Consider the following 12,907-nt stretch of genomic DNA (forward strand, 5'->3'; position numbering starts at 1 on the left):
GTATCAAAGAGGGGAAGAGAAAAACCAGCAGCGGGGAAGCCAGATCCTGCGGAGTCCTATTTACACAGCGCCGGACCCCAGCAAGTCCAGCTTCTTGTGGGAAGAGTGGCCTGAAAAGCAGGTGACATAAAAAACCCACAACACGACACACCTCCCCAGGCAAACGGCCCATGGCTCTCGCTTGTGCGAGGCAAAAAAAATGGACCTCTAGGGAGAAAGAAAAGATTTGGCAGCTGGGAGAGCTGTGGTAGACAGGAGTCTCCCTGTTGCTGGAGTAAAAAACTGGCCAAGATGGATGGATAGGGGGTGGGTCGAATGGGGTTTTTGGGGGAAAAATGTAGTGTGAGGGGTTGGTTTGTTTTTTTTTTTTTTTTTTTTTGCATTTAAAAGTGCTGTGGCACCTTGGCTCTGTGCAGGCCAGGTACTGTGGCACATGCGTTTGGAGTATTGCTGCTTTGGAGGAGAGTCCCTGGGCTCTAGGAGCATGGGAGGTGCTGCTTGAGGATCTGTCTTGTCTGGGGAGCTATTCTGTCTGGGAAGCGGATTTTGAACTCCACGATCAAGTCTCCTCGCTGGCTGGGGGCCTTGGGGAAGGGCAGCCCCTCCCCACGTAGTCTCTTCACTGTCCCTGGCTTGATGATGTCGTTGCAGGGAAGTGGGATCACCCGTCCATCGATGGTGGGAATGTTCACTGTGCAGCCGCACAAGGCCTGAAGGGAGCAAGAGGGAACAGGCCATGAGATGCAGCTGACACCCCAAAGCATCCCGACAGCCACACCCTGTCCCCCCCACTGGCTGCTCCCCCTGTTGAACCCCCCAGCTCCCTCTGGATGCTTCCCAAGAGCATTGGGTGAAGCTCAGCAGTGCGAACACAGCTCTCTGCTGGCACCAGCCTGATCCAACCACTGTGAACTGGGCTGCAGGAGCCCTGCAGGAGAGGGGTTCCCCAGCTTTCATGCAGGGGAAGAACTCCCTTCCCTACCCCCTGGGCTGCCCAGAAGGCACCACCAGCAAGCACCCAGCCACCCACAGCAACAGCACAGGCTAAATTTAGCCCCTTTCCAGCGTCGTTGCCCAGCCTCGGGCAGCCGAAAATCCAGCTGAGATCCTGGGATGCTGCCACAGCCCATCAGCTGTCACCCTCCAGAGCACGGCAGCTCTGCCTGGTGCTGGGGTTATCTATAGCACAGCCCATGTCCCACGTCCCATCCCCATCACAGACAGCCCCCATAAGGCTATGCCAGGATGGGACAATGGCATGGCTGTGGCACTGAGCTTCCCTGGGAGCTGGGGGTGGCTGGTTGCCATCTCCTACCCCACTGCACAGTCAGGAGGTGGTGTGGGGGTGCCACCCTGCTGTACCCCAGCTCCCAGCAGCAGCCGCACACCGGCCTGCATTGGTAAGCCACGTGATGCAGGAATGCAGCAAGAAAATCCTTGTGTCCTTAAATAACTCAGACAGCTCTGTCGTACATGTGGGCAGGAACGTCTCCAGGCTTTCTGCAAGGGCTGAGTGAGAGGACTGCAGAACGATGCTTCTGGAAGGGGGTGGGGGCTGGGGGGTTGCTGAGCTATAGCCTTGAGCTTCCATATGGGGGCTGGCACAGGTTTGTCCCTCTGCACTGGGTCCTGTGGTCCCAGCCCTCCCAAAACTCCCTGCAAAAGGAGCGGAGAAGGATGGAATTGCAGTTTCTGGAGTAGGTGGGTGAATGTTCTGCATTCCCCTTCCCACAAAAAGCCTCCAAAGGCAGAGCAGCCACAGGCACCAAGAGAAACATCTCATGCTGGCCACTGTCTCTGAGATGATTGCTGGGGCTTCTGCAGCTGAACCAAGGCTTTGAACCAGAGGGTTTGCAGTGTGATCTGTGCCACAGCTGGTTCGGGGTCTCTGCTGAGTGGAGAACAGGGAAAAAGGTCCTGTCTCCTTTGCATGGCTCATCAGCACAGGCCTCCTCCTGGACAGGGTGTCGTCCAGGGATGAAGTCTTCAGCCTGCAGGAGAATGCCATCACCAGCTCTGTGTGAGCAGCAGGTGCTTGGCTGATCTCCAGCAGGTTGGGAATAAAACAAAGGACAATCTTTATCTTTCCAACATCAAGGGGTTTGTGCTGTGCATTCAGTCAAGGATGCCAAAGCCCTCCTGCTCGCTGGTGCCCAGTGCAGCATGCCAAGAAAGGACACCTCCAGCCACAAAACAGAAAGGAGAACAAGAACTCCCTGTGCAAACACAAGGATGGGGAAAGCAGGCAGAGATGTGAGCAGAAGCGGGCGGTAACAGCGAAGGCAGACAGGATCTTAATGTTTCCTTCCCAGAGCCAAGATGCAAGAATCCGAGGCGATCGCTCCTCCACCGTATGTCCCTGTTTTTCATTCTTCTTGCTCAACTTTGCTGGCATTTGGGAAAGCGGTTGCTGAAGTAACACCAGCAACCATGGGAGCTACCCTGCATCCTAGAAAGAGGCTTGGTTTATCCCTGGGGATGAAATCACCCTGTGTTTGAGCACTGTGCTGTGCGAGCAGAGCTTTATCTAGGTCACCGGTGGGTCCTCCTCCACTCACAGCGAAGCCGCCAGGGCGGGCATCGCCATCGGCCGCGTCCCAGCCGGGATGAGCCGAGGCGTGGATGCTTCGAGGAAGGTTACGCCAGGTAAAGGATGCAAAGTAGGGATGGTGCTGAGGGCAGGCGTTAGACAGCAGCCAGGAGGGCAGGACGCCCTGCCGGCAGCGCTGCTTCCCGGCAGAGGCAGCTGCTGGTAGAGCTGTGTGTCTCCTCCCCCTGCGGCTCCACGCTCTGGCACATGCCTCTGATTTTAGGAAGGAAGACAACGAATCCCCGGAAAAGCACTCCTACATCCGTGATTCTGCAGCAGACAGGTGGCCAAAAAGCCTGTACTGCCCTGGCCAAGCACGCAGCAGGGCCAGTATTTGAGGGCTGGGAGGGCCCTCCAGCACCCATCACCTGCCAGCTTTCCTGATGGCACTACATTCTCTCATGGCAGTGGCAGAGACCAAAACTTGGGCTAGAAAAGGCAGCCTTGCAAGGCAGAAGGTACAAGGAAAGACCTAAGGCTACAGCCAGAGGCTGAGGAGATGGAGAAATTGTGCTCTGTCACATACTGAGGTGGTAGCATACAGAACTGGAGAGCTCCCAGCATCTGCTTGTGCTCCAGAGCACTTAAGGAACTTCTTTTCCTGGAAGACAAATGCAGCAGAGTATCACACTGCCCTGGCAAGCAGCAGGCTGGGGATGACAGCCAGACCAGCAGCTCCATGAGGATGCCCAGCATGTTGGGCTTGTGCTGGGGGAGGTCAGAGACCAGAAATTCCAGCTGAAAGAGATAAGGAATTTGCCTGGACCATCAATTTTCTGTTTTGTGTCTGCATTGTGCAAACCCACAACCAGCATGAAGGCCTTGCTCATGAAGTTCACAAGTGTCCAACACTTGTAGTGCAACAGTACACAGAGCTGGAGCCTGTTTCTCCAGTTGCTGCTTAAAAGTCAACTCCAGGCAAGAGTCCTTCCAGCCTGACCAGTGCACATATTTGGTCTAACACGGTCTGGTCACTAGCACAGCCAGGTCAGGGTTAACTTTACAGATAAGAGGAATGAAGAGAGGGAAATATCTGAGATATGGCATGCACAGCTCCATAAATAAGGCAGTCTTTTCCAAGTATTTCTGGATCAGCCAGGAGAACCAGCTACTGCGGGAATAAACCTCTGTACTTTGCACTGTGAGGGAAACTCTGCTCCAGAGTCTGCAAGTTAAATGGAGCTGAGTTTGCTTCAAGAGTGCCCAGCTATGTCTTGCCCACGTGCATTTTGCCCTCAGTACACCCGGTCACAGTCCAAGCTGGGATGCAGAGCTATCGTAGAGCTCTCCTGACTCCCTGGCACACTTCAAAAGATCACGTTTTCCTGCCTCAGGTCTGGCCCATTGAGCTTATTTCTATTAAATGCTTTTGAGAACATAAATCTGCCTTCAGGAAGGAAAAAAAAATCAGCTCATTAAGAAGACAGACAGCGTCTACCGTCTGAAAGGAACAGCAAATGGCAGCTGCCAAAAATGTCAATGTTAAATGCAGCTGCCAGCTGGGATTTATTAAAAGGTAGTTTTACAGCAGCAGTGGTGAACAGCACATCTTGTACTGAAGTAATCTCCCCTTTCCTTTCCCACCTTCGCGCAGATTGCTGGATGATCTGATGCATTCATCCAACCCCGTTGTGACCTCCAGGACTGGCAGCCTGGAAGTACTGAGTTTTACTTATTGCCTGGGTATTTAATTTATTTGGCTGCTTATCTGGGAAAGCCAGAATCAAAATACAGCTAAAGCACTGCTCAGGGGGGACAAGGGATCACTTTCCTCCACGTGATCCTGCACTCTTCCCATGGAAGAGGCACGTGGTGCAACCCTAGGCAGTAACTAAGCCACAGTGGGCTCATCTACAAGAAAAGCAGGAATCAGGCTGATGCCACCCAACCTGGATTTTTCCTTGTTCCTACAGAGGATGTGGCCTTCATTACATATGCAAATACCCTATAATAAAATAGAAAAACAAGACATATGGAGGGAGAAAATGGGTAAATACCACCTGAATTGGCTCAAGAAGTGAGGTGTGTTCAGCAGGGACTGCAGCATTGGTGTCTCACACCCAGTATGGAAGACAAGCACCTCCAAAGCCAAGACCAAGTAGGCCTCCTTTTTTGTGACCTACCTGGTGTTTCCCAGCCAAAGCAGAAGAAGGACTAACTCCTATCTTGGCCCAAATGCCATGAATGAGTGCTACCTCACATCCCATGGGATTTATCACCTGTACCCACCTCTTTAAGACTGATGTTTGCCGTGTAGATCACGTTTGTCCCGTCTCTCTTGAAGTGCGAGTGAGGCTTGTCCTTGAGGATGAAGACGATGTCTGCAGGGATGTTGTCTGGAGTGGCATCCCCTTCTTTGGGGAAGGTGATTTTGGTTCCCTCCTTCCAACCCCGTTTGATGACAATGTTTAGGATCTTGTCCTCAGTCCGCATGGTCCTGCCATCAGCGTTGAGCCTTCTGCGAGTGATCTTCATCCTCTTGGTGGATCCGTGGTAGATCTCTTCCAGGGACACCTTGAGCTCATGGATGACAGGTGGGTCCTGGACCTTCCTCCGCGTGTGCAGGGACTCCTGGTGCCGCCGGTGAACCCCATTAATGCCATTGAAGCCAAACCGGCCAAAGGCACTGAAAGGGTCGTCGTCATCATCCATATCCATGTCTTCCTGGTCAAAGCCATTGAACATCCGGGACCGGCTGCTGGCGAAGAAGATGTCAAAAGGGTTGGAGCCTCCAAAGAAGGACGCAAAGGTGGCATGAGGGTCTCCATGGAAGGTGTAGTGGAAGGTGTTCCCTGAGCCACCTGAAGAGCCACCTCCAGTTTTGAGACCTGGAAGAGAAGGGGGACGAGGAGACATGAATGCTGCCTGTGGGGGAATGCCCTGCAAGGACTGCACTGCCCAAGTGAGAGAATGGCCTCTGCCACCTCCAGGGAGCTCTTCCACTCTCCCCTGACTGTGCAGATCACCCCTCTAGCACAACCACCGTGAAGGTACCATCTCCATCCTTGACACACAGTCCTAGCCCTACACTCTGCAAGCTCAGAATCCATTCAGGTTTTGCTCCCTTTATCCCTACTGAAGGACCTTTTTGATTCTCTCCATTCAATTCACCTAATTTTAATTTAAAACATACCCTGATCAGCCCATATCCATTTTTCCCTGTGAGCAGGCTCCTTCCTCCTCCCAATAGCCTTGTCTCTGAGCCTGGATATTAGGAAAAATTTCTTCACAGAAGATTTGGTGAGGCATTGGAACAGGCTGCCCAGGGAAGTGATGGAGTCACCATTCTTGGAAGCGTTAAAAAAGGTGTGTGGATGTGGCACTTAGGGACATGGCTCAGTGGTGAACATGGCAGTGCTTCATTAAATTGTCTTAGAGATCTTCTCCACCCTCCGTGATTCTATGGACAGGTGAAGGTGAGCAGACATCCAGGTCAGCATGCAGGTCCCTGCACACTTGCTGTATAAAATGCCAGATAAACTCCAGGTCTGGATCATTTGGCAACCTTTCCAATGGGAAACTCCCCTGCCATGTCTCAGGCTGAGCCTGATGTCACTGCAACTCATCCCAAGTCCCAGGGAGTCAATGCACATGACAAGTGCCCCCCAAAGAGGTCACATATACTCTGCAAGGCTATTTTTGACCAGGAGGGTTGGGAAGGGTTAATCCAAGCCTAGCTCAGGGACTATTTTCAGGGCACACCAGTGACAGTGAAGGACTATTTCTGACAGGCTGTCCTTTGTCCCAACCCCCCATGCCCCTTCCACAGCAGGGCAAGTTTAAGGGGTCTCTTCTGAGTGCTGAAGTCAGTATTCTGGGTGGGTTTCCTTCTTCACCTTATGAACACAGCATGTGGGACCCTGAAACTCCTCAAAATGCTGATTTTCATTGCCCAGAAAAAATGGGAAATGAAAGGTATGGGGAAGGTCATAGCATGAGAGGTTCAACACTGATGGGACATGGGGGAACTTAATGGGGCAGCGAGGGACCTCTTACCCTCTTCCTTAATTCACTCTTATTTTAGATGCCTGCAGGCAACAGGGATTTTGCCAAATCTCCAGTGAGCCCCATTCCTAATAGACTGTACAGCCAGGAGGTTTCACCTTTAATCCCATGACGCCAGCCTGAGAGGCGTCCGATTTCATTGAGGCCTCCTGGGAAAAGCTGATTTCCCACTTGAGAGAGTCTCTTCTCATTTTACAGGGCAGCAAATCACTGTACCCGGTGCATCCATCATAGCCCTGACATAACTAACAGGTCAACAATTAACCCACTGCTGCTTAATTCTGCCGGTGGCTTGTGAGGGGATGCACCTGCCCAAGAGAGGAGCTGCCTCTTCCACCCAGCAGCCTGCTCTTGCCAGACCTTCTGCTCTTTTAAGTACCCAAGTCCTGGGCTGATTAATGCAGATGCTATTCGGCACTCTCCTCGAATGGAGTTGCACTCTTCCATCATCGACTAATAAGGCCGCCTGCCTTGGAGAGGCCTCTCCTCCTCCTCCTCCATGCCAACCACCAGACAACAGCAGCCGCTTGGTTTCAAAACAAGGGTCTATTACTTAAATTGGGAAAAGCTTTGAATCTTGTAGGTCAGCCTGTACCAAGGAGGACAGTGGGACCAGTGCCCAAGTGCAGGGGGAATGTGGGCAGGAGCAGTACATCTTTGGTGTGTTATTTAGGTCATTTAAAGAACTGCTAACAAATTACCCCAGGTATAACCCAGGAGGTGAGCTCCTTCCATTTCTCAGCTGGCACCCACAGTTTTGGGGCAGAGGGCAGGGAGAGCCCAGCCACCCCAGGAAGCAAGGTGGCAAATAGCTGGAAAAGTAAAGCAGCCTGGGGAGGAGTGGGATGAGAGGTGATTTCTGACACCTGTGGAGCCTTCACTCTCTCGGATTCTTTGGCAACCAGTCCCATTTCAGGAGCAGGCATGAAACACTGAAACATCTCTCTGTGAAAACCCTCCCCCACCTCTAAAACTGATTTGGACCCCACATCCCTGCCTCCCAGTGGGCAGTGCATATCCCCTTACCTTCCTCCCCATACTGGTCGTACACGGCTCGTTTCTTGGGGTCACTCAGGACATCATAAGCCTCTGCAATCTCCTTGAACTTCTCCTCAGCATTGGGGTCTTTATTTTTGTCGGGGTGATATTTCAGGGCCATTTTCCGATAGGCTTTCTTGATTTCATCTTCATTGGCACCGCTCTGGATGCCCAAAATCTTGTAATAGTCCTTCCCCATGACGGCGACGCTGCCGGGAGCCGAGTACTTATTCCTGAAAGGAGAGAGACAGCTCTTCGTAAGGTGAGTATCACACAGGGGCAGTTGGGGACAGGACTGGCACACACTTATCACGGAGCCGATGCTCCCTGTGTCCCACGGGCCAGCAGCACCAGAGCCAGCTCAAGTCCACGCTTCCCAACAGAGGTCAGAGCCCCAGTGCCAGAATGTATCCCAGCTCTGGTTTTATCCCGCTGAGCCCCAAGGCTGGGATGGACAGACTCATCTCTGAGGCTGACAAGGAGAGAGAGCTCAAGTCAGGGCACAGCGCTATTATAGGGGCCACGACACTGCTAACGTCAGGCCAGGACCACGTCCCTGTCCGTCCCCCCTGGCTGAGCCAGGAGGGCTGAGCTATGTCCAAATGTAGCTGCCGGCCTGTGTCCACCCCCTTGCCTGGTCCTCTCCCAGCTGCGGACCTGAGACCCAAGTTGGGGTGATGACAGCAGGTTTTGGAGGCTGAAAGCAGTGGCAGGGACCACACTGTGCCTTCACCTTAAAGGAACTTCAAACATTTTGTTCCTGAAAGCAATTGGCATTCAGCTGGAGATAAGCGCCTCCGGCTGTCAGAGCCATAATTTGTATTTAGCAGAGAGAGAACGGAGCCGTTAGACAGAAACATCTTGTGATGGTGGGAGGGCTTTTTTCTTTTTTCTGTTTAAAAAAAAACCAACACTTTCTAGCCTGACTTGCACTCCCTGAGAGCCTCCAACTGGATCTTGCAGTAAGCCAGGAACTCAGGGCTCACTCGCTCCATCACGCGGGGTCTGAGGCCATGCCCATGCCTATACTAAGGCATGGAAAACCCAGTGGCCGTAATTCATCCCCCAGTCACTGCTGGAGTCACAGCCACCCAGGGAGCAGCCAGGGGAAATGGCAAGGCTGCTTCTCCAAGCAAAAGTTAACAAGTCCCATGCCTCTCCTTGGATGTTTCCCACTGCTCCTCGACTTCGGATTATCTGACAGCAAACACTTGACACCCTGAACCTCAGGGTCTGGCCTAGCCCCTCACACTCAGGGCTGACCTTTCTTCTCCCAGGTGCTGTCCTAGCAGACCTGCACCCCCACTTCTCACATCCTGCTTCCTGCTACAATCCAAGTTTCACCCCATCCTTGCTCCAAACACTCCTGAGCTGCCTCAACCCACTGTGCCACTCCAGCAGACAGATTGTGGCATGGGATCTGAGCCTTGTCCCTTTTCTTCACCATCATACAAGCTACCAGATGTTTTCCCCATCCTTACTCTATCCATGAGCTCCCATTGGAGATCACAGAGGGACCTTCAAACCACCACAGCTCCATCAAGGGTGGTTGTGCTCCCCTAGGACCCATGGCTGTGTGCTACTCTAAGCATCTGGGAGCCACACCAAGCATACAACACTTGCCTTGGGCAATGACCACCTACAGGAGCTTAGAAACTGGCCCCATATTTGGCCACCTCCATCCAAACCACCAACTTTTGCTCTTTTTTGCTCTAGCCATGGAGGAGAAGCTTTGCTGTAGATGGGGAGGGGGGCTAAGGCACCCCTGAAGGACACAGGGGGGATGGGGGCATCTGCAAACACTATAGCAGCTCAGGCAGCACAGAAGTGGGAGGAGGTCCCTGGGGGCATAAAGAGCATCTGACAGCATCTCCTGGGGCAGCTCCCAGATGCCAGCACATTTCTATACCAGCTCCTGCGTGCAGAGATGCCAGCAGCACCCATCCCATGCAGGTGCTGGGGGATGCTTTGCCCCCAGCCCCAGCCCACATCCACCTCCCCATGTGCCCTTCCTAAGTGGCAGGGAGGATACAGGAAACCCTGGAGTGAGCAACAGGCAGGAGAACCAAGAGCTATCCGGTCCATTCTCCCTACCTCCAACACCCTGCTTCTCCACAGCAGCCTCCAGTGGAGGGCAAAGGTTCCCTGAGACCAGTACTGGGATGACAATTTCACCCTCCCACAGTGAGAGCAAACCAACCAGTGCTAAAGACAACACCATCACACCCTCGCTCCAGCAACACAGAGCTGACAAACCTTCAACTGTTGCTGCCCAGGGACCACAGTGTCTGGCTCTGACCCCACACAGCCCAGCCTGACAAGCACCACTGGGACACCCTCACCTGGCCAAAACCCCACAGCACTTCTTATGGAAACACATCCCATACTGGCAAGCTCCCCACAAGATATCTGGACTTGCCCACTGAGAGGTCTTTGCAGGGTGGGGATGCCTGATGAGAACCTCTGACTTGACTGAGGACCCCTTCCGCTAGCTGGGCACGGGGAAGGGAATTTCTGTACCAAAATGTATCCCGGTGCTGCGGTTTACCATGCCAGAGAGGACCAGGTGCTGGCGGGTGATCCGGTGGGTTAAGGCACACTCCCGATACTCAGCTCACATGCACAATGGTGGTAAAACACGACTCTGTCCCCGCAGAGCCTCCCTCCTTCCCTCCCACCTCTCTGGGATCAGCTGCGCTTTGCCACCGATCCTCTCCCCCTTCTGCTCAGTCATCCTCTCCTGACTTCTCATTTAACCCCCTCGGGAGCACTGGGGGGGTTTCACGCAGGCAAAGGCATTCCTGTATCGCCCTTGCAAATCAGAAGCCCCCAGAGAAGCGACGGCCACCCTGCCTTGGTGAAAACCACAAGCATTCCTGCGCCCTGCCAAGCCAGCCCAGCCTCCATCCTCCTCTTGCAACCACCAAAAGAAAAAAAAAATAAAATAAAGAATAAATCTTTGTTCCAGCCCCGCACATGACATCAGCCGGAGCAACCACTGGGCGAGCGCACCAGCTGAATAGCGATCGTTTGACATAATCTCTCCCGCTCGGCAGTCATCTAAGGGAACAAACCCATCCTGGCAACGGCACAAGGTTTTTTTTTTTGTTCCATCTCGAGGTGCAAGGTCACCGTGGGATGCCAGGGACAGGCGCTGATGGTTTAACGAGGACACAAGGTCGAGAGGCGGAAACCCACTTACCGAAACTTTACGAACACATTCATAGTCCAAGCTGTCATTTTTAAAGGCTCTAGTTTTATTTTAAACATCGCGGCTGTCCGCAGGCGGCGGCAGGTGTTATGTGCCCGGCCGGGAGGCACTGCAGGGCGGGAGGAGGATGGCGGGGCGAAAGGTGCTGGCTCGTGCCGGGGATGCCGGCGCCGCCAAGGGATGCTCTGCTGGTGAATACCCCCCTCCACCTCCTCCGGCACACCCGAAGGGCAGCTCTTCGCCAGCCCGGCAGCCGTGGTTGGCTCTGACCTCACTCCCAGGATGGCTCCGAAAGGGCTCCTCCGGTCGACGCGGTGCCGCCGGGGAGCTGCCGTCCTTTGTGTGCTTCCCAGCCACGCACAGAGAGACCCTTCAATGGAGCCACTCGCCGTGCCGTAATTTTCCTTTTAATTGGTTTCTTGACGCTTTCTTGTTAAACCGACAGATTAAGACACTTCTGCTTAATCCGTCAGCATTCCTCTTCTCCGCTGTCGCAAGGCACCCAGCTGCCTGGCACCGTCAAGTCCCCCACGCAGCCCCCTCCAAGGAACGCAGGGAGCACAGCCAGGAGCCCCCCGGTGTCCCCAGAAACGACTCTGCTGACGCCCAGGGCTGAGCACCCGCCAGGCGAATCGGGTAGGGAGAAAAGTAGGGCGGCGTTGATATGGAAAAAAGTCACGTTAACCAATGTGCACCTCCCCAGCTTTTCCCATTCGGATGCATGGGGGTCCCTGTGTCCCCCTCACCGGACGCTGGCACTGGTCCCCTGGCAGAAGGGATCTGAGTGCTGCACTCCCGTCCGGTGTCCGGGGCTCCCCGTGGTGGCAGGGCAGCTGGACGGGGACGGTGCGTCCCCTGAGCCCACAGCGCAAAACCTACTTCTGGGAAGTCACCTTCAGACACGTCAAAGAAAGCTAATGCCACCGCGTCCCCTCGTCTGTCACCTCACTTGCAGGGCACGGGAGAGCATCCTCTCCAGAAACTCTACACCAAAACTAGGCAGCTGTACTAGGGATATCACCAGGTAGCTCCTGCATCCCACCCGCGGCAAGCGAAACAGCCGGGCGAGCGACAGCCCCCATCCCGCTGTGTCCCCAGGGGCTGGAGTCCCGCCGGGCTCCGAGCCGGGCAGGTTCGGCGAGGCGCGGGTGCCGAGGCAGCGCATACCTCTCGGCGCGGCTCCAGAAAAGCAGGATGGCCGGCATGGTAGCGTATCCCGGGTTCAGTCAGGGAGCTGCTGGGGATCTTGTCGCGCCGGGGCAGGCAGAGCCACCCGTGCCCGTGCTGGATGGCAGCCGCAGGCAACCAGGCAGCAATGTCATGACTACCCGCAATGAATCATCCCCTCCCCGAGCCCCCACACGCACCGCCCGCCTCCCCCTCCCCACCGACAGCCCCACTGGGGTGCCGGCACCTGCGTGGGGACGGGGTTAACCCTCCCCTCGCTGCCTTTGCCAGCACAGCCCCCGCTGCCAGCCCCGCCGGCGGCTGCCTCCTGCGTGGGCACGGAGCAGGACCCCCGCTCAGAATTTCCCCAGAGAGGGTCCCGTATCTCCACAGCCACGAATAAGCCACGAATAAGCCATCCTGCGTGGGGATGGTGTCGAGTACCACCTGCCATCCCCCCCGACAGGGTCCCCCATTTTCCAGACCTATCTGGTGCTGGCTCTTGAGTGGAGATGGGGTCAAGCCCCTCAGTGTCTTCCCAAGTAGGTTCCTCTCTTTCCAGCTGCTCACAGTTGTGAGGAGATAGGGTCAAGCCCCCCATGCTGCCTCCCCGTGTAGGGTACTAGGGTACTAGGGTACCTAGTACCCTAGGGTACTAGGTTTCCAGAATTAGTAGGATACTCACAATGGCATGGGGAAGGGGTTAAACCCCCTCACTGCAGATCGCCACCCCATGTCCCCTGCCCAGCCCCACTGTGGGGCTAAGAATTTCATAGGGATGGGGCTTATTCCCTTCCCAAGCCCAGAGGCACTATCCTTTTTAGAGACTGTCAAGCACATGGAGGTTCACTCATGCGTTGTGCCCCAGTGCACAGACCCACACGGATCTGGGGTGA

At 54.6% G+C, this 12,907-nt stretch overlaps 1 protein-coding gene across 1 annotated transcript; it reads right to left on the reverse strand.

Annotated features, from left to right (window-relative positions):
• Window positions 1-243: 243 nt before the first annotated feature.
• DNAJB5 (DnaJ heat shock protein family (Hsp40) member B5) lies at window positions 244-10,903 on the reverse strand. The gene is made up of 4 exons (XM_062513225.1): window positions 10,836-10,903; window positions 7,622-7,866; window positions 4,820-5,418; window positions 244-710 (listed from the first exon to the last, which is right to left on the reverse strand). The coding sequence occupies exons 1-4, from the start codon at window positions 10,901-10,903 to the stop codon at window positions 477-479; spliced, it is 1,146 nt and encodes a 381-aa protein (XP_062369209.1). The 3' UTR covers window positions 244-476.
• Between the last annotated feature and the right edge of the window lie 2,004 nt (window positions 10,904-12,907).

This window comes from Cinclus cinclus, chromosome Z (genome assembly GCF_963662255.1).
Source record: "Cinclus cinclus chromosome Z, bCinCin1.1, whole genome shotgun sequence".
NCBI classification, from domain to species: domain Eukaryota; kingdom Metazoa; phylum Chordata; class Aves; order Passeriformes; family Cinclidae; genus Cinclus; species Cinclus cinclus.